Source organism: Oryzias latipes, chromosome 9, assembly GCF_053564925.1.
Source record: "Oryzias latipes strain Hd-rR chromosome 9, Olatipes_Hd-rR_3.1".
Taxonomy (NCBI): domain Eukaryota; kingdom Metazoa; phylum Chordata; class Actinopteri; order Beloniformes; family Adrianichthyidae; genus Oryzias; species Oryzias latipes.
The window spans coordinates 26,786,677-26,804,866 of NC_136245.1; the positions used below are offsets into that span (position 1 = coordinate 26,786,677).

Genomic DNA, 18,190 nt, shown 5'->3' on the forward strand with positions numbered 1-18,190 from the left:
AGCTCAGCCAGCAGGCTGCCTGCTCCCCATACCAACTCACCCACTGTGCCTTGGGCTTGAAGAGTTGCCACGACAACCGCTGAGATTGCCACCCATCTTGTTGTGCATGCAGGCCTCACTGGGGCTCCTTCCTGAAACTTGTTTTTCTCTTTCAGCGCCTGACGGTCTCTATCTTTGTATCTCCTGTAAGTGGATTTGCGACTGGGACTTGCATGATAGATGAGGGAAGTTACCTAACAATATGGCGAAGTAATTGCAAGCAACTCTCAGTATAGTGCAGAGTAACTCTCCGTATTTCATGTCATTTGGCATGTGCTGCACAGTAAACAAACACAGCAACAAAATATACTCTTTATTTTCTAATATCATATTCTTGAATTGTTTCTGTTTCACTTAGAAGTTGTTTTTAGAGTTTTGATCAAAAGACAGACAGAAAACATTCAATACGTCAGAGAGCCCCAACATTTAAAAATATACATTTAACAGCTGGTATCCACTGCACTTTGAGTAGCTGTTTTTCTCCCTTCCACATTACAGCAGACTTTCAAAGCAAATGAATGTTCCTTACTGCTTTGTTTGCCTGACAACACAGAAAATGATTCAGTCCTTGTGCCTTAACCTTTATGGAGATTAATGCTGAGACAGCTCAATAGAAGCCTGCTTCATTAATTCTTATTATCCAAACAAAAATGAACTCAGATCTCTCAATGACAAACGGATTGCTTTTATTGTTTTAGTGCTACAAAGCTCATGGAAGGATACCCCATGTGCCTCATGATAAAACGCATGGAATCAGCACAGACACTTCTTGCATGGCAATACATCAATGGCTGTCCTGCACTAAGGCTATATGATGGCAACAACAGTGAAGAGACATGAGCTTCTACATTTATAAATAATGTATTTTCTTCCTCATTTGGTGGTTTATTTTTATACAGTTCTCAATCACAAACCGTCCCTGAATAAAAGTTTTTTTTTCCTGCTGTTTGAGCTCCAATCATACAGTAAAATATTTCCACTGTGTGACTATGGTCTGTGAAATTTGCATTTTATGATCTTCTTAAATGCATTTTGGAAGTCTTTGTTGAAATACGCATATATGATGGGGTTTAAAAGAGAGTTAGAGTAGCCCAGCCAGTTTATAACTGCGCCTAGCCAGTCCGGCATGAAGCAGCTTTCTGGACAGAAAGGGAGAACAAGCGCGACAATAAAAAAGGGCAGCCAGCAGAAGATGAAAGTTCCCATGATGATCCCGAGTGTTTTCACGGTTTTGCGCTCCCTGGAGAGCGCCAGCTTTCTTTTGGCTCCCGAGTTCCTTTCATTCATGTTTTCATAGCCATGGGAGGACGACTGAGGGGTGTTGGGCAGAGGCAAGTGCGTCTTTGAGTTGCTGATAACTTCTATGATTTCCAGTGATTCGCCCTCGTCTCCGTGCATCACAGCGCCGTTAACGCACGGAGAGCTGGGTTTGGATCCATCGCAGCGCTTCCAGCCTCTCCCGCCGCTCTGTCCGTTGCTCTTTTTGTGAAAAAAGGCTGGAGACACAGCCAAGCATTTGTCCGAAACTTTTGCTGTCTCGATTTTCTTCACCGTCTTTCGAATCCGAAACCGAGCAGCTCTGAATATCCGCCCGTAGAGGACCAACATGAGGATGAGCGGAATGTAGAAAGCCCCGAAAGTGGAATAGATAGTGTATCCCGGGTCCTGGCTGATCATGCAGGCGTCGGGATTCGCTCTGTCTTCGGCGCTTCTCCACCCTAACATGGGTGGGATGGATATGGAGAAACCAATTAGCCAAGTTGCGCAAATCAAGAGCACAGCGCGCATTGGTGTTCGTTTATTTACATAGTCAATTGGGTCTGTTATGGCCCAGTACCTGTCCAAGGCAATTGCGCACAGATGCAGGATTGAAGATGTGCAGCAAAGTACGTCCAGTGAGATGAATAAATCACAGATCTCCTGTCCTAAAGTCCACTTGTTTAGGACCTGGTAGAGTGCCGCCATCGGTAGAACCAGCACTGACACCATCAAGTCTGTCACGGCCAATGATCCGATCAGATAGTTGGCAACATTTTGGAGAGATCTCTCCAAGGCGATGGCTGCCACAACGCACGCATTACCAAAAATGGAGCAGAGAATAAGGGCCCCCAGAAGCAGAGAGGTGATAATCTGGTAAGACAACATCAGACCCGGCTGGGAACCAGAACCCGTGCCATTCTCGCGCCCGAGAAAGTCGCCAACCACGTCCTTGCCTTCAGGGTAACCACTGGTTGTGTTGCTGTCGTTGCCGCTTAATGTTAGAAAATCCATAGTGCCACCACACTCGGCGAGCAACTTTTTGGAAGAAGTTGGTAACGCGCAACTGAGCAGACGAGTAGAAGGCAGTCATCCGCTCAGGCTGCAGCGGCGCGCTTTACCGCTTCCATCGGAGTTAACGTGTTCGCGCTGAAGCTCTCAGGACTCATGACGCAGGCGTGTTGTGTAGTGTGCACTAGAGGGGCTGCGAATGTGTGTGCATGTATGTGTGTGTGTATGTGTGTGTGAGTGCGCGCGTGTGCGTTGCTGCCCATGAGTGTCGGCAGCAGGGTGCGCTCACTCACTGGTGCTGCGAATAATCTGAGCTTGGTGACGCCGGGATTTCATTTATACTAAGAGCTGTGGGTACGTCAGATCAGGAGGAGGTCGCGCTGGAATTTTGTGCCTTTGCTCTTCTTGATTCTCCATTTTTTGCTGCAGACAACTCCGAGGGAGCTTTGCTAACCTCTCACTCTATTTTGTTGCTCTTTTTGGAACCAAAACTTAATTTTTAGTTTATTTTGTACACTAAATCTTAAAGGATCGGGGACTTTCTCCGGACTATTGTTTTTTTTATTCTTTTTTTATTTCTGGAAAAGGAACAGCAAAAGAGATTAAATATTTACCTATTAAACATTTTTTGTTACTTGGGGGTGTAAAATGTAATCGATCTTGGTGAAAAAAATCAAATTATCATTTTAAAGCACTCGCTGATATCAGAAATAATACATTTTTAAGACAGCAAAAAGGAAATGTCCAGAACTTTCGGACGCAGTGATAAAAGGTAGATTCAGCACCAGGGACAGCTCCCCTGTAGAGAGCAGAGAAGAATGTTGCCGCCATCTAAAGGTCACAGCGGGTATCGCGCAAACTGGTTTCTTCTGATTTGTCTGCTTTTAGCGGTAAGATTTTGTGAGACAAATTATTCTGAAGCTTTCTTTGCTTCCCATTTGAGTCAACGGGGTAGAAAATAGAAAAAAGGTCACAGACTTATCTCTAAGAATGTGTTTAATTTGAAAAACAAACTGTTTATGTAAAAATTAAGGAAACACAAAAACATATTTTTAGACTTTCAATAATTTTCAGACTAAATCTAAGTGAATCCATGTCAAATTTCTAAACCCCCTATATCTATGCTCCTTTGATGTCTGGTATGGACATCAAAAAGCATGACACACAGTCACAGGGCAACCCAAGGCGTCCTAATTGATGCAAAAGAACTGGAAGTGCAATGTTTCTGACACCTTTACTCATTAAAAAGGTTGCTTTGCTTTGATCTTTTCCATTAAATCACCTGTTTGGTTTATAAATGTGGATTTAAATCTCCTGTTTCTGCAGCTGTCTCCTTCCCAGCACATCATCTACCTCTAGATACCTTCTTATGTGGCAACATGGAATCTAAGGCAAGAAAATGTGAACCTATGCTCAGAAGAGAAAAAGTTAGAAACCAAAAGCAAACAATAAAATAAAAATATTGATTTTTATACACAAATGTGTCTATTCTCTTCATATATGAGCTTGTGAAAGTGAAAGCTGACACTGTCACATTGGACGGGAGAAAAACAAAATCCAGCTCTGGCTATTTCAACTCGTTTTTCTGAGTTTGGAGCTGCATGGTGGCGTGCTTTCTATAGGCTACACAAGACAATGGTGAGGCCACGAACAGTGTGCCTTTTACAATAGAGCTCAGCATGGGGACTTTGTCTTTGTCAACAGTGTGGAATGCCCCAGGGGGGCTCACATGGGGAGGACGAGCCAGGCCAGAGCGCAGCAACGCTCACCTCTTCCGACCTGGAAAAGTCCCTCTCCAACTGAAAAAGAGCCTGAATCCAAGGACACATGGCAGAGGACTGAGGGATGGACAGCAGGGAAACCATCAGGTTAGCCAGTTGAAGGGATCCAATATGGCCTCCCTTGAGACAGATTCAGCTTCAAGCGCCTCAAGTGTAGAAGGTATAGACAGAAATGAATGTTGGGGAGAAAACGGGAATGACAGAACTAGCACTCCGTGCTTGAAAACATTGAGATCTAGACAGAAAAGTACAAACCAATCTGAAGAGGGAAGCTCCAACAACATGGAACAGCTGGTGAGACCTCCCCTGCCTGGAAGAAAAGCACACAGAAAGACCTGCTCTAAAGACAACCAAGAGAGATGGAGGGAAGGAGATCCAGACAGAGAGGAGAACAAACAAGGATCTGCACTTTTAGGAGGAAGGAAAGGAGAAAAGCAAAGGCAAAGAAAATTTGAAAGAGCTGAGACACAAGAAGAAAGAACCTGGGAGAGACACCCAAGAAAAAGCATTCAAACATTATCTGGCATTAAATCAGACATCCAGGACACTTTGGAAGCTGGAGGGAGCTCGACCAACTCACACAGAGGACACACATGTCCTGAACCTCAGGGCCTTGGCCCAACTGCGATTCTCCCTGCCAGTTTAAACCCTCAGTTCTGTCAGGCTGCCGTCCAGAGAAAATTCACACCTCTGTCATCACAGAGACTTTCGCCAACAGACATGCTCAGCAACACATGCACTTCTTCTAGAAATCCAGATGCATTGTGGGAGGAGGTGAGACCAGGAGCAACATCTGAACAGCCAATTCAAGGCGGTCAAACACACATCCCACCTCTCACCCTCTCTAAACCAGAGGAGGAAGAAGAAGACCTTGATGAGGAGACTGTGGAAGATGAAGAGGAAGAAGGCAGCAGGCTGAGAGAAGTTATGCCCCAAGCTTCCACCGCAGCTTGGGTGAAGCCATGCACCTTCGCTGGAGAGAGGAGAATGAGTAAAAGAGAGAAGAACAGGATGAAGAGTTTGAGGAGAAGGCAAAGGAGAAGAGAGAAATGGAGACAAGGTCAACAGCAGGAAAGCAAACAGGTGAATCACACTGCAGATCCACCAGCTTATATCTACATTTTTTCCCAGTCATACAGGATAAAAAGTAGGCCTCAAATATGTACAACAAAAGGTTTAACAATTGCTGTTAAAAGCTTTTTACTGTTTGCAAGAATAATCTTAATTGTAATGAAAAAGTTACATAGAGAAGAGACTCATTAAAGTACCAGACAGTTCACATAATGTGATGTGATCTTTATGTGAAGCAGGACAATTCATACATATAATTCCTATTACTTTTGATCAATTAGAAAAAATATAAAAATTCCTGATCTGATGTTTCAGTCAGTACCAGTACTTTCTTGCAACCTTCATAGTAAGAAAATGCTTTCCTTATATTAACATCAACAGTGTTACATGCAGAAAACAAGTGGAAACAATATCAATTTCTTTTTCACTGTATTTATTTTTAGCAGCTAATGTGACGGAGTGCATGCATGTGCATGTGTGAGCTCATTTCTGACACTTGACAGTCACATCAGCGCCCAGCTCATTTCAATAGCCATTGTGTGTATGGTTTAAAGTGGGGTTACATTTGAATTAGTTGCATGATGAGGCTTGGACAGAGAGCCCTTCAAACCCAGCCAGACAAAGGAGCAGGTTCAGCTTTGATTGGCTGCTGCAGATCTGCAGTCATGTTGGCAGATTACAAATATAGAGAGTGCAGTTTCACAGAAAGATGAATATAAACAGTTGATTTCATCGCATCAAAGCTGTAATGTACAGAAGCCTGTTGATAATTTGGCTAAGAAAAAAACATTCTGCTGCTCTGACATGACGTTGACAGTTAATACGTTAACGTGTTGGTTGTAACCTCTGTTCGAAATGTTTTTCCTTCTTTTGGTTTTTGTAGAATTTTTTTTAAAAAGAACAAAAATTAGAAAACATAAAAGTCGTGAGTTCAGACAGTGTTTGCCAGCTAAAACCCAACGTTCAGTGTAACTCTTCAGCCATTCAGTTTCATCCACGCCTCAGAAAGAAAATTCATAGAATTCATTAGACTTAAAATGGATGAACTTCATCGTTCTTCACCATTAGGACTTCTATTCAAGTGTGTTTTGGTACGATTACTGTCATTCGGAATTGGTAGAAATGAAAGACGGGCCACAACTTTTATTAGTGTTTGAAAATTACTGTAGGTGAGATGCTGCAATCTAAAAACACGCACTGCTCTCAAGATACCATGAGCTCTCTTAAGCTTTTCATCAGTATTTCAGAAGGGTTTAGATATTTTAATGACATTCATCATGCAGTTTCTTCTGAAACTGGGATTAAACAAACCAAGCAGTGTTTGTTTATTTTTTTTTTTAATTTTTTACAGTCTTTTTCATTTCAAGCTCATCTGGTGATTTCCCATAGACTTTTCCCATCTGTAACACTATTCCTGTCTTTTGCTGGCCACAATAACTATAGTAGTTGAGAGTCAAAATCCATCAACAATAATTACATTTTTTCTGTATGTTCAATTTGAATTTTAGCAGTTCATCTAAAAATATAAATAGGGGAGAAATCTTTGGAACTGATTATTTAATTATTTTCCAATAAATTGTCTTTTTTATCACGATAACAAAACACAACCACACACCCAAAAAAAATAAACAACAACACTTGGCGTATGAGTACAAAGACAAATTACATGTGGAAGAAGTCATAATAAACCCATACAGAAACATTAGGTCGTAAGGGAAGAGAAAAAATACAGTAGGCGCAGCGCAAAGGCTCTCTTAATAATTGTGGTGTTGTTTAATCCAATATACAACAGATACGATTCTTAGCAAAGATTTAATCTTTGTGTTGGAGTCAAATCAAATAACCAAAGGACATTTTCAAAGTAACAACGTAACTGTTACTAGGTAATTTCCGCACAGAGAAATGTTCCCAAGTTACCTGGAAATGGCATTACATGAGCTAATTGACTTTTACTTTGCTTTTTGACTTGTCTACAAAGAGATTGCAGCTTTGCTTGCTTACCGTCACAATTACATCATTTCTGAACGTCATCTAGAAAAAGTTTTAAAGTCATGAGGTTTGTTTCAAAAAAGGGTCCAAATTATATTTGGCATTTGGATTCTTACGACAAACTAAAGCCAGTTGTTGAACACTATCGGTTTTGTGTACATGTTGACATGTGGACATTTTTGCAGCTAGCAGGTGTGTTGATAACATTTGAGAGTGTGTGTGGGACAGGCCCCGCCCTTTTTTGTTCTACATTTGAACCTTACCGTAATGACAACCAGTAAACTTGTTGCTTTATGCTGCTTCATTGTCTTATCCCCCCTCCCCTCCTATTGTTACCCTCCTAACCCCCCCCTCTCTCTAACATCCCTCTCTCTTCTTCCCTTCTTTCCTTTTCCGTCCGGTCCAACACCAAAGATTTTCAAACATGGTTGAAATGAATAAAGTTTGGCCTCAATTACAAAAGGGGTTTATTCAGACATACCTGTGGTTTCTCATCTGCCTGCCCAGCTGTTGGACAGGACAAGTTAAAAAAAAAAAAGCCAGTTGTTATTTTTGTATTAATGGCTGTTAGTAACTGATGAAAAAAAAACAAATAAATGAAGTAAAAAAAAACAAAAAAAACTAATTGCACCGGTTAGTTTTTTCTTTTTTTACTTCTATTTTTTTTTCTACTTCCAAATTTCTTTACTTCAACGGCCCTTTAGGGGCTCCGTACAACACAGCTGATGTCCTGATCACGTTCTTCCAGGGACAACTTTCTTTGCTCTTGGCATTCCCATAATCCATAATGAAAAGAATGGGAAACATCTGGCCATAATGTTAAAGAATGTTGAAAATGTGTTGTGAGATTATACAGGTTTACAGAAACAAATGTCTTATGGATATGTCATCAAAAGCTTAAGTTTAAAATATTTAAACGGTTTTGGGGATCAGATCCTTTTTTATTGGGTATTTTACTGCCATCAGATATTGTTATTCTTTTAATTAAAAACATTTACAGTTAGTTTAGTTGGCCTACATTTACATGTAGGCCAACTAAATCATTTTCAGAATAATTTGAAACACTAAGACAGGTGGTCAAATGGAAATAGTCTGAGATTTAACCTTTTTTTTTAAATAATAATGTTTTTTCTATCTTTTTATTTATTTTAAATGTCACCAAACAGCTCCTCAGTTACAGAGTCTGTTGCTGAAGCAATGTCTGTCTCACCTGAGCACCACATGCTCTTTTCCTCCATGTTAATGACACACCTTGGGAGGCTGGGCTGAAGCTGCAGGACAATCCCTGGAGCTCCCCCTGGGTGAGAAAGTGGTAATTACTCTGGAAACACCCTGAGATTTTTGAAACAGTGGAGCTCCGGATATTAACCCCCTCCTCAGGGGTGCGTCATCACATGTCTGTGGAAGAGGCGGGAACACTTTGGTTCATCCTCCTATACAGCAGTTATAGATGAATGCTTATTTAGAGGAAGGGTCTCATAGGAGAAGGACGTGTTAATTAATATATATATATATATATATATATTAAAAGTTATGTTTGTGAATATACTGACCAGTTTACAACACCAGCAACAAACAATAAGAACAAGTGTTGATATACAGTTAAGATTTCTGTTATTTAGAATAGCATTACCAAAGAGACAAATGACAAAAACTACCAATGCAAAGCTCATTTTTGTGTTTTAAATCAAATCATTCTGAAGAAAGAATAGGATTCCGTTCTTTTACATTTTCAAACTTCATGCTCTAAAGAAATATCTAACATTTTGGTCCCTTGAACTTACAGCCGACACCCCTGAGACCTCACACACATTCTTAAGCTGTTTAGGAAGGTGTTTAAAAAGGTTTACACTTTTGAAAAGGGGTATTGCAAGACAGAGTAAACAGAATCCCATGAGAAAAGAAAGACATATACACATCTAACTGCACTGCAGTTTTCTCATCGTCCAAATGAAAGCAGCAAAGTGACAAATGTTTAAACTGTTCTTTTATATATTTACAATGTAAATCACTCATTTTTTTCACTTAAATGTTCTGCAAAACAAATGGTTATATAGCTGTGCATGCCTTTTAATGGACACTTTCATGTTTTACTCACAGAGTTTAACTGGTAATCAATCCAGCAGCAGCAGCAGCAGCAGTGAGGATGAAGAGTCACTGAACATGATGAAGAGAGAAGGTTTCATCTGTGCCGTCTGCTTGGATGTATACTTCAGTCCATACATCTGCCATCCTTGCAGTCACATCTTTTGTGAACCATGTCTGAGGACACTCGCAAAGAACAGCCCCACCAACACGCCCTGCCCCCTGTGTAGAACAGTCATCACTCACGTCTTCTTCCAGAAAGGTGAGACAAAGACTCAATGCTTCCGTCACAACACTCAAACGGCAAGATGCTGAAAAAAATGTTTAAAAAAAACATGTTTCAATCTGAGCTTTGTACTAGTTGGATATTACACAGAATACATGTTTGTTTCTGGAGCTCAGCTGCAGATGTGCTTCAGGGAAGCAGGGTGGACCTTTAGCTCAGCTCCCACCAGATGAGTCACAGAGGCCTAAAAGACAAATTCAAGCACAATCTGAACAATTTGCTTTTATTGTTCTCTGACAAATATAAAAACATTTGAAATGGACCATGAAGCTCAATAAATATCAAAATAAAACACTTTCTACAAGGCTTTTGAAGCAAGGTCAGGTAATAAACTTTTGAAAGATCATGAACAGATGAAATTTTTAAAGCATTCACTGTGGATTCACTGTGGACACTGTGGCAAAGTTAAAAAAAAATAAAAATAAAACTTGGCTCACAGACATTGCGCCTTCATTTTGTACACAGGTCTCCTGCTAGCTTAAAGCCTCTCACATTCACAACCTACAGTATTACCAGTACAACAAAAATGGCGAGCAATATTGAAGCTATCAGTCATACAGTTTTGGGCCAAATGGCAGCTCTGATGAGGAAAACAAAGAGGTATTATGGATCTATTTTTCTGCAAGTGGATGCAACAGAATGGAGCAGAGCAGGGAGCTTGTGGCCCGCCCAGCGTATTTTCTACATCACAAATATGATCTTTTTCAAACTGTTTTTTTCATCTGATCCTGATTCACAACAATTTGTTTAAAAAAAATACTCACAAACACAGTTTTAAGATTATTTTCTAAATATTTTTCCTTCATCATGAGAAAAAGGCCCCAAAAGCATGTTAAATCCACAAAAAACAATTTTTTTATTAGAGTGGGTCTTTAAATGTTTTAAATCCGAAGTCCAAATTAACAAGGTTAATGACACATTGTATTTTATTTTTTGGCTTTTACTATAATATTTTGTCTCAAAGGAGCCCTGACTGAGTGGAAAAAATAATCATTACTTTAATGATAGTTGATCAACAAATTGATGAAGAGTTAAAAGATGTCAACACTGCAAGCTCTGAGCTTTCTTATTACTTGACAAAATCTGGAGTGAAAAATAACTTGGACAACCACTGTCTTCTTAATATTCATTACAAACTCAGCATAAAAACACAAACAAAAAGGTCAAAATGATATAGTGTGTAAATTAGGGTGTCTCTGTGAAAACAAATGGAAATTCATCGTTTTATGGGCTCATTTGGATTTAGAATAAGGGAATTTGACTCTTTGTAACATAGATTGCAATAGTCAAGATCATGTTAAGATTCTCCTCACCAAAAAGTCTTTAAGCTCTGCCTGAATTGAAAATTTTTAGGATCCATAGAATGTGAGGTGTTTACATTTATTTTGCACGTGCTGTCAAAAGATATCAACTTGATCGGTGAAAAAAAATCAGAAGCAACGATCCCATGAGCTTCAAAAATTGTTTTGCATGACGGTTACTAGAGGACGCAAAAAATTTTGTCTTGACACAGAACTTAGTTTATTTAAAGACCTTAAAAATTTAAGGAGAAAACCTCATGAAGCAACCAAAGAAAAAGTGAAATAAATTGACCGAAACTGAAATACAAAGTGACCTCAGAGCGTGCAGCTCCTTTTAAAGTGGGCCCCTTTGTCTTTCAGCCAAAACATGGTGAGCACACAAACTCAGAGCATGGCAGTTTTGAACTATTGAGGAGAGATAGAACATTTTTTAGTTACTCTTCATAAAAACTTGACGTTTGTGACAAAATGTGTTTCATTGTGAGATCAAAGTGGATCTGGGAAATTCAAATCAATCACAAGTCTGCACTGAAACAAGTTCTGTACGTTGCATTTTATAAATAAGGTCAAACATAAAAAGTCTTACTTACTAAAAAAAAATCGTAAATTTGAAGTCAAAACAATGTGCCATAAAAGTCTTAGTCAATGCACCCACAAGAAAATTGACCTTAACAGGTGCTGCAGGTTTTTGGGTTTTCTAGACCCGTGGGGGATTGTAGAGAGGAGCGGTCGCATCTTAAAAGAAGCAAAAATGTGTCTTGTTGTTCCCCTGACGCTTGTGGACCATCATAAAGGACATCATGAAAATGGAACCTACCATTTGTTGTGCCTGCGTTAGACACATCCTAAACTATTTGTAAGCATGATGTACAAGTGATGCTGTGGTATGGTTCCCTAACGCTGCACTCCAGTCATTAGTGACTAACACAGGGTGTGCACATGATATGCACACCCTGCATCTAGAATTATGCATCTAGAATTCCCACACATATTATGATCTGATTATCTAATTTCCTAATTACTAAGAGTTAAGCTGCAAGCACAGAGCTAGCAAAGGGTACTTATCACTTGAACAGTACTAAAGCGCTCCTTGCGCAGTGTGCAGGTCTCTGGGGGTTGAAAAAATGACAAATCTATACAACACATATGCGTCTTACCTACTACTTCACCCTTCCATTTGCTGTTTTAGGGTTTGCTGTGACCTGTCACACGCAGTAGCTTGCCTGTAGAAAAAATTTGCATGATCATTTTCGCTCTACGGGCTCACTGAGTGGTCTAAAATCTTAAAACTTTGTTCGGGCCACCTGCGTGCTCCAAACAGGTTTGCCCATTTTTTTCCCAAAGACAGGCCGTATCCAGCGGCTGTTGTAACTAAAAAATGATCAATTATAATTATATAAAATGTGTATATAATGTCAATTATAATGATTGAGCATGTACTTTATTGGATATAGCAGAGGAATAACACTTAAATGTGCAATTTTTAAAAGTAAATTAATTTTTTGACAAATTATTTTTATCAAGTTTGTGCAGTTTTCATATCCAGGGGTTACTGTTGAAGTATATTGTTATGTTGTCTTTAACATTCAACCGTGAAACTAAGTAACACCTTCTGTTCTATAAATCTTTCACAGCTGTCACCCTGTGTTTGACTAGGAAGTATGGTGAAATGTTGGTCTGAAAGTGTTTTGATTTGCTCTCATATATGCAAACAATTGACTGCATGATAGAACTGGACTAAGTGAGCCCAACCCCACCACCACCGCCCCCACCCTTTACATTGCAAATAGGAACTACACACTGGTCCCAAAAAACAAAATCCCATAGACGTCTATTGACAAAAAGGTATTACTCAGTCATTATACTTGTCAGAATAACTATTTCCGCTTCATCTTTTTAACATGTACTAGTTAATCTTAACACTTTTTGTGATATTTCTGCTGTTGCGCAAATTGCTCAAGTTATAAACTGACCAATCAGATGCCTCAGTAAAAGTAAGTGGTCTTGCGTAGAATGTTCAAAGCATTTGATTGACAGATTCTCCTGAGCCACTTTCAGTAGTAGGGGTGTGGCCCTCTAACATACTTATTACTGGTTGGAGAGAGTGGTTGCCATAGAAATGTAGACTAAGACCGACATGGACTCACTGGTGACATCTGGTTCCAACATGGCGAAGGGCGCATCATGAAAACATGGCAACTAAATTGACTTAATTTGTTTGGAACCGGACGTGAGTCATTTTTCATGGGTGACGTCACACTCGCTTAGTCCAGTTCTCATTTGCAGTCAAAGAGGCAAACAAAAGGACAACAGACTCCTCTTTGGAGTTTGCTCCTCCTTAGCAGACTTGAGAATGTGACTGAGCTTCTCAGTTGGTAGGAAATTAAACATTTTAGAAGTTGCTTCACTGTTTACATCGTTTGTGTGTCTTGGCAGGCCCGTATCATGTGATTGTAATTTTCAGGAGGAAAATACATTGGTAAAGACAGTACAGTCTGTCTGTTTTTCACAGTGGTCCACTCATGGATATAGAGCATGGAGGGCATGGACCGAGTGGCTATGTAGAAATGTGAAGGGCTCTTGTTCATGATTAGATGACAAGATTAGATTCTTGTGTTGATTATCACCACCAAGGTCAAACATGAGCAGAACAAAGACATTATTAAGGAGAAGAAGCAATGATTCATGCCATTTTTCAACATCTATTTAAAAACACTGAGTCGTTATTATTCCATGCTGTCAAGTAGATTAAGAGAATTTGTCTTTTGCTCTTTCTATTTCTCAGAACTAAACCAGGCAGCACGGACGTTCTTCCCAAAGGAATACTTTACCCGGAAACAGAACTTTCAGAAAGCAAGCTGTGCAAAGTGGCCTCTACCAAGCTGTAGGAAAATTTTCCGCATTTTTGGAGGTGAGTCTTTAATTTCATGGGATCAGGGGTTTGGCATTTAGTAATCAAAGGCAGTAAAAGCAGTATTCTCAAAAGTTTAGTGAAGTTCGTCCCATTTCCTGTAGAAAACACAGAAAACAAATTTGTGTTGCTGTAAAAAGTGAATTTGTAAATGATGGTTACATTAGCAGGCTGCACAGTGGCATAGTGGCCCTGGTTCAAATCCTAGCTGGGACCTTTCCACGTGAAGTTTGCATGACGTCTTTGTGAATGCCTAGGCTTTCCCAGGGAACGCCATCTTCCTCCCACAGTCTAAAAATATGCTTCATAGGTTAATCGAAGATTCTAAATTGCCCCCAAGTGTGAATGTGTGTGTGTGTGGCCCTGTGGCAGCCTGACATCCTTTTGGGAATGTACCTTACCCACGCCCCAAAAATGGTTGGGACAGGCTCCAGCAACCCAATGACCCGAAAAGGGATTTGGCAGGTTCCGGATATAGCTGGATGGATGCCTATATTAGAATAAACCTAACTCTAGTTTAAAAAGTCTAAAAACTACAGAAATGATTTTGTTGCATTTTATTTCAGAAGCAGTTGTTCAGGAGCTCTGTTCGATAAGAGGACAGTCATCTCTTGGTTGGCTCATTAGATTAGAAGGTGCAAAATGACATTGCCCCCGTAGGGTACCGTATTAAACTTTGTTAAGCACAACTGATATTTTTATGAGGACAAACTTCCTAGCATCACTCGTTTAATTGTTTACATTCTTTCTTCAATCGTTTACGCAATTATCGTAATTCTAGTGGATTCTAAAGCAGGAGAAAGCCGCCTTGTGTTGAAATGCAACACTTTGCAGTTGTGAAATGGGTACACAATCAACGTAATTCCAGTGAAAAGTGGTTTTGCATATCAGCCAATTCACGTAATGGTCGAAGAGTTACGTTATGTCGAAGTGCATGTGTTATTTAGGCATTACCAGAGACATCTCCAGTGTTAAAGAGGTAACATCTTTCAGAAGGTGGGGTAGAGCTGGACAGTAAAAGTGTGAAGAAACTGGATTGTCTAGAAAGGACTGTATTATATTAGTTCGTAACCCCGTCAGTTTCTTGCACACAGAAATAATGAATAAGACTCAGAGACAGTTACTTATCTTTGTGGAGGTTTTACTTCATACAAACACGAAGGGGACAGACAGATGAACATGGTGCATTCAAAGTCCGAACCAACGAGCTCAGGGATGGGCTTGGTATAAAAACCCTGCATTTGCATATTCAGAAGATCGTCCGATGGACCCCGTGTGAAAATCACGCCCACAGGTTACTGCTGGAGAGAAGCTCCAAAGCTAAAGTGAAGATAACTCTGAGGCCTGCTCAGCAGATCACACATGCACAGAAAAAGGGAGTATGAGAATAAACTGTGAGGAAAATGGCTTGGCTGTGCTGTCTTCAAATGTAATATAATTCTGAGATGACAATACATGCTCAGTGAATTAAGTTTAAACCATTAGTGTAATAAAAGTTAAAGGCAGTTTCTAACTATTCTTCACAAAAATATTAAAATAAACCACATTTTATTTTAAGAATGACAACTGTCTGACCACCAGAAGACTTCCTACACGTAGGTCACATCTTATATAATGACTTTATTTGCTCGATATATGTTTGATTTTTAAACAAATCAAGCAAAGTAATTCTTCAAATTACTAAGACAGGCTTATAAACGTAGACTGATTACGGAGTGGAATTTCTTTGTTTGACACGTGTAAGTCATGCAGACTCTGTGTAGCTATTTTAAACCTTGTTGTTTTATTTAATTGAAAACCTCCAGAAGCTGATCCGTCTGATAAAAATGATTGTTTCCCCTGAAGCAGGCTTTCAGAGACAGTCCAGTCCAATTCCGAGACGCCAGTTTCCCCACGGAGGAGGCTACCGCCTGAACACCATGGACTTTGAGGACGAATCTCGAGGCTGGAGATTTGACATGGACATGGTTATTATCTACATCTACTCAGTGAACTGGGTTATTGGCTTCTTTGTATTCTGCTTTCTTTGCTATCTCTTTTTTCCTGCCTTTTGACATGCATTACAACACTTCATGAAAAACTTAGAAATGTTGAAGCAAAATGATGAAAGAAGAGTTTGGACTTAAAAGAGGATTATTAAATATCAAAGCAAAAGAAGCATCTCAACTTTAGAAGTTAATTAGACACCAAAGAGTGAATTTAAAGGGTGGGGGGGGCAGTGGAAGGAGGGCCAGTGGTTCCCTCTCAGAAAATATTCAAAGAGAAAAATTAGAACTAAGTAGATGCTTGGAGATTCAACTTTTTCCATTCTCACCTCAATTTGTCCTACTTCTGGCAGACTGGGATTTAAAGAAGATTTCCACTTCAAACATAATCCCAAATACGTAATATGCAAATACACAAATTCTGGCATCTATTTAAAATAGATTTAGAATTATATGTTTTAAGATTGTGTTGTTCAGGCTTCAAACTCCCATTGAACTAACTAAACACTGGACCAGGTCACTGTATTTTTTTTTTCTTGGTGTGACAAAATTAATTGGTTTTTTTACATGCAATTAGAGAAAAAATAAAATCTTGAAATGAAGCTCTTTCTGCTCAAACCTCCATGGATGTGAGCAAATAATAAAATCACATTTTTAACTTTGCGCTTTATTTAAAAAGTCAAAATTTCTTGATCAAGAATCGTAATCGAAATATCTTCTTTTCTCCTCTCCTTTTTTTTGCATAAACACACTTTGAAAAAATAAAAACAGTTGTTTGCAACAAATTCATGTTTTTATTTCAATGTGTTTTCTATTCTGATGACAATTTATTTTGACATGTCATAAATAGAAATGAACATGTAAAATCTTTCCATAAAGCCCAAATCTTTATGCTGTACTGGGGGGCAGCTGTGGGACAGTGATCGATCAGAGGACTTGTGATCGGATGGCTGATGTTTCAGTTCCTGCCAAAGAGACCTTGGGAAAACACTGAACCACTCAGTGCTGATGGTCCTGGTGCTCTGGCTAGCATCCTGCGTGGCAGCTTCACCACCACTGTGTGAATTATTTCTCATTTCCAATCAAAGATGATGATGAAGAAGGGAGAAGATGACTATATAATGGTATTGACAGCATTACTCTAAAGTGATTGCACTGAATGCAGGTTTATTATAGCCTAGGGATTGCTGCAATATTTTTTGCAACTTTTTCAATTAGTTCTGAACTGCAGATGTGATCTTTTTACGCAGTTAGATATAGTTTCACCAACAAAAAACACAAGTATTGTGGGGGCTTCAAATTAAAACCAAAAATTAAGATCAATTCTGGTAAATGTCAATAGAATGGGGCCTCAACAGAATTATGTGAAAAATGTTTATTCAGGTTAATAATTGTAGCTTACCATTTATACTCCAAAATAGAAAGAATAATTAAAAAGTGGTTGGGTCAATAACCCTTAATGTCCTCCATTTTATACTTTACATATAACATTTCATTGAGAATTTGAGAATTTCCAAAGATCCAGGTTTTGTGTTGACATCACAACTAGAAGAAAGAAAGGAGAAATAGTCATGACATAAAAAACTCTAATATAATTTAACCAAACCTGCACAAAAATTCATGAATATTTGTTTAAAGGTCTTTGCGTCATCTCTTAAAATAACAAATTGTAATTATGTTACCACTCAAGTGTCTGGGATGGACAGTTGATGGAAAAGCTTCTCATCCATGTGGACATTGGGCTGGGACATCATGCTGCCTCCTTGTTGAATACTGTTTTAAAAAAAGGAACAAACTGGGAGGACTTTTTAATCCTGTTGAAAAAGGTTTAAACCTTAAAATCTATCAAACAGAATATTATTTAAAAAAAAGAAGCAAAAAGCACAGCTCTGTTTGTCCACTTACATCTGACCACATGAAAGAAGCACCTGCATCAGTGAGAGGTGTGGGCATGCAGCCATGGGTCAGAGGTCTCCAGCATGCCTATTTGCTGAAAACAATGACCCTTTATATGCTTGTTTTACTTCTCAAAATGTATGATGCAATAAAACTCAGGAGGACAAGGCACCAATTTCCATTCACCAACTCCAACCTTAACCATTACCAGCTACGCAGAAGCATAACCAGGAAAAATAATCTACCTCATACTTGGTCTCCTGTTTAGTAACAGCAGAGATTAAAAGATAAATGCCCCAAAAACTTTGGTGAGAAACTAACCAGGGTAAACTCCCCAACTATAAAACTTTCATGTAGGTTGGAGGGTGTGGATTAAAGTAAACCCAAAAGTTATCTTTTTTTAATCTAATTGGGATGGTCAAGTCAAATGAATAGCTAAAATTGTACAAAAGTAAGCTGTGAACTGACAGGACTTAAAAAAAAAGGTAATGTTACCGAAAACTGTAAAATGCTGTACATTTCTTAGTAAAATTAGAGATTCCAGTGTATTTGAAATGGATTAACAAGTTAGGCTGTTT

General features: G+C 39.2%; 2 protein-coding genes across 3 annotated transcripts; one reads left to right on the plus strand and one right to left on the minus strand.

Moving 5' to 3' along the window:
- Positions 1 to 702: 702 nt before the first annotated feature.
- Positions 703 to 2,448, minus strand: htr1aa (5-hydroxytryptamine (serotonin) receptor 1A a). The gene has a single exon (XM_004072224.4). The coding sequence runs from the start codon at positions 2,308 to 2,310 to the stop codon at positions 1,027 to 1,029; it is 1,284 nt and encodes a 427-aa protein (XP_004072272.1). The 5' UTR covers positions 2,311 to 2,448; the 3' UTR covers positions 703 to 1,026.
- A 1,407-nt stretch (positions 2,449 to 3,855) lies between these two features.
- Positions 3,856 to 16,501, plus strand: rnf180a (ring finger protein 180a). 2 transcript variants are annotated; one of them, XM_004072308.5, is made up of 4 exons: positions 3,856 to 5,171; positions 9,249 to 9,495; positions 13,606 to 13,731; positions 15,580 to 16,501. In XM_004072308.5, exons 1-4 carry the CDS (start codon positions 3,987 to 3,989, stop codon positions 15,783 to 15,785), a joined length of 1,764 nt encoding a protein of 587 aa, XP_004072356.3. In that variant the 5' UTR covers positions 3,856 to 3,986; the 3' UTR covers positions 15,786 to 16,501. The 2 variants fall into 2 exon arrangements, with proteins under 2 accessions (XP_004072356.3, XP_011477270.2); XM_011478968.4 differs by having other exon boundaries at positions 3,857 to 5,171; positions 15,577 to 16,501.
- Positions 16,502 to 18,190: the final 1,689 nt, after the last annotated feature.